Source organism: Aphanomyces invadans (assembly GCF_000520115.1).
Source record: "Aphanomyces invadans strain NJM9701 unplaced genomic scaffold supercont1.17, whole genome shotgun sequence".
In the NCBI taxonomy this organism is placed as follows: Eukaryota; Oomycota; class Saprolegniomycetes; order Saprolegniales; family Verrucalvaceae; genus Aphanomyces; species Aphanomyces invadans.
The window spans coordinates 900,027-900,728 of NW_008580162.1; the positions used below are offsets into that span (position 1 = coordinate 900,027).

Consider the following 702-nt stretch of genomic DNA (forward strand, 5'->3'; position numbering starts at 1 on the left):
ACAGTCGAAAGTGCCATTAAATCGACCCTGAAGACATTCCGAGCGCTGCTCTCGGAATGGCTGATGCAACCCGATAAGTGGCGAGTGATTGTGCCGGTGGTGATGCTTATGCTAAACCAGAGCGAGACCCTCGGTGGGGCGTCTCCGATCACGGCTATGACGGGTGGACCAGCGATGTCACCTTGGATCGCTTAGTCCTCCCCGGTCCGACGAAGACAACGACCTTGGAAGAACTGTGGTCGTTGCGTCAAGTAGAGCTCAAGTCGTTAGTGACTGTCTCTAGACAGTATTCACGAGAAGATTGTGGATGTGTCGTCGAAGAAACGCCTCAAGAATCGCCAAAGAAGCCTGAAGACGAAAGGCGTCGAAATGGCTAAATTCGACGTGGGCGACTTTGTTTTGTATATGGACGTGTGGTCCATGTCTTTCCAAGTTGAGCGTCACGTGGCGTGGACCAGCTCAAGTCGTGAAGACAATTTCGGATTGGATTTTCGAAATCCGAAATTTGATCACGGGTGAGGCCCGTGAAGCCCACAGCAGTCGGCTGAAGTTTTATGCCGACGACTCTCTCGAGGTGAGCGAGGAGCTGTTGCGCCATGTGGCGCACAATGCAGATGGACACATGGTCGACAAGCTCGTTGACTGCCGCTACAACGACCGTCTGGCCGCGTACGAAGTGCTGGTGAGCTGGCGCGGCCTCCA

At 54.1% G+C, this 702-nt stretch overlaps 1 protein-coding gene across 1 annotated transcript; it reads left to right on the forward strand.

Moving 5' to 3' along the window:
• Positions 1 to 63: 63 nt before the first annotated feature.
• Positions 64 to 377, forward strand: H310_08462 (hypothetical protein; the record flags this gene model as incomplete). Its single annotated transcript, XM_008874195.1, has 2 exons — positions 64 to 133; positions 196 to 377. 2 exons carry the CDS (start codon positions 64 to 66, stop codon positions 375 to 377), a joined length of 252 nt encoding a protein of 83 aa, XP_008872417.1.
• Between the last annotated feature and the right edge of the window lie 325 nt (positions 378 to 702).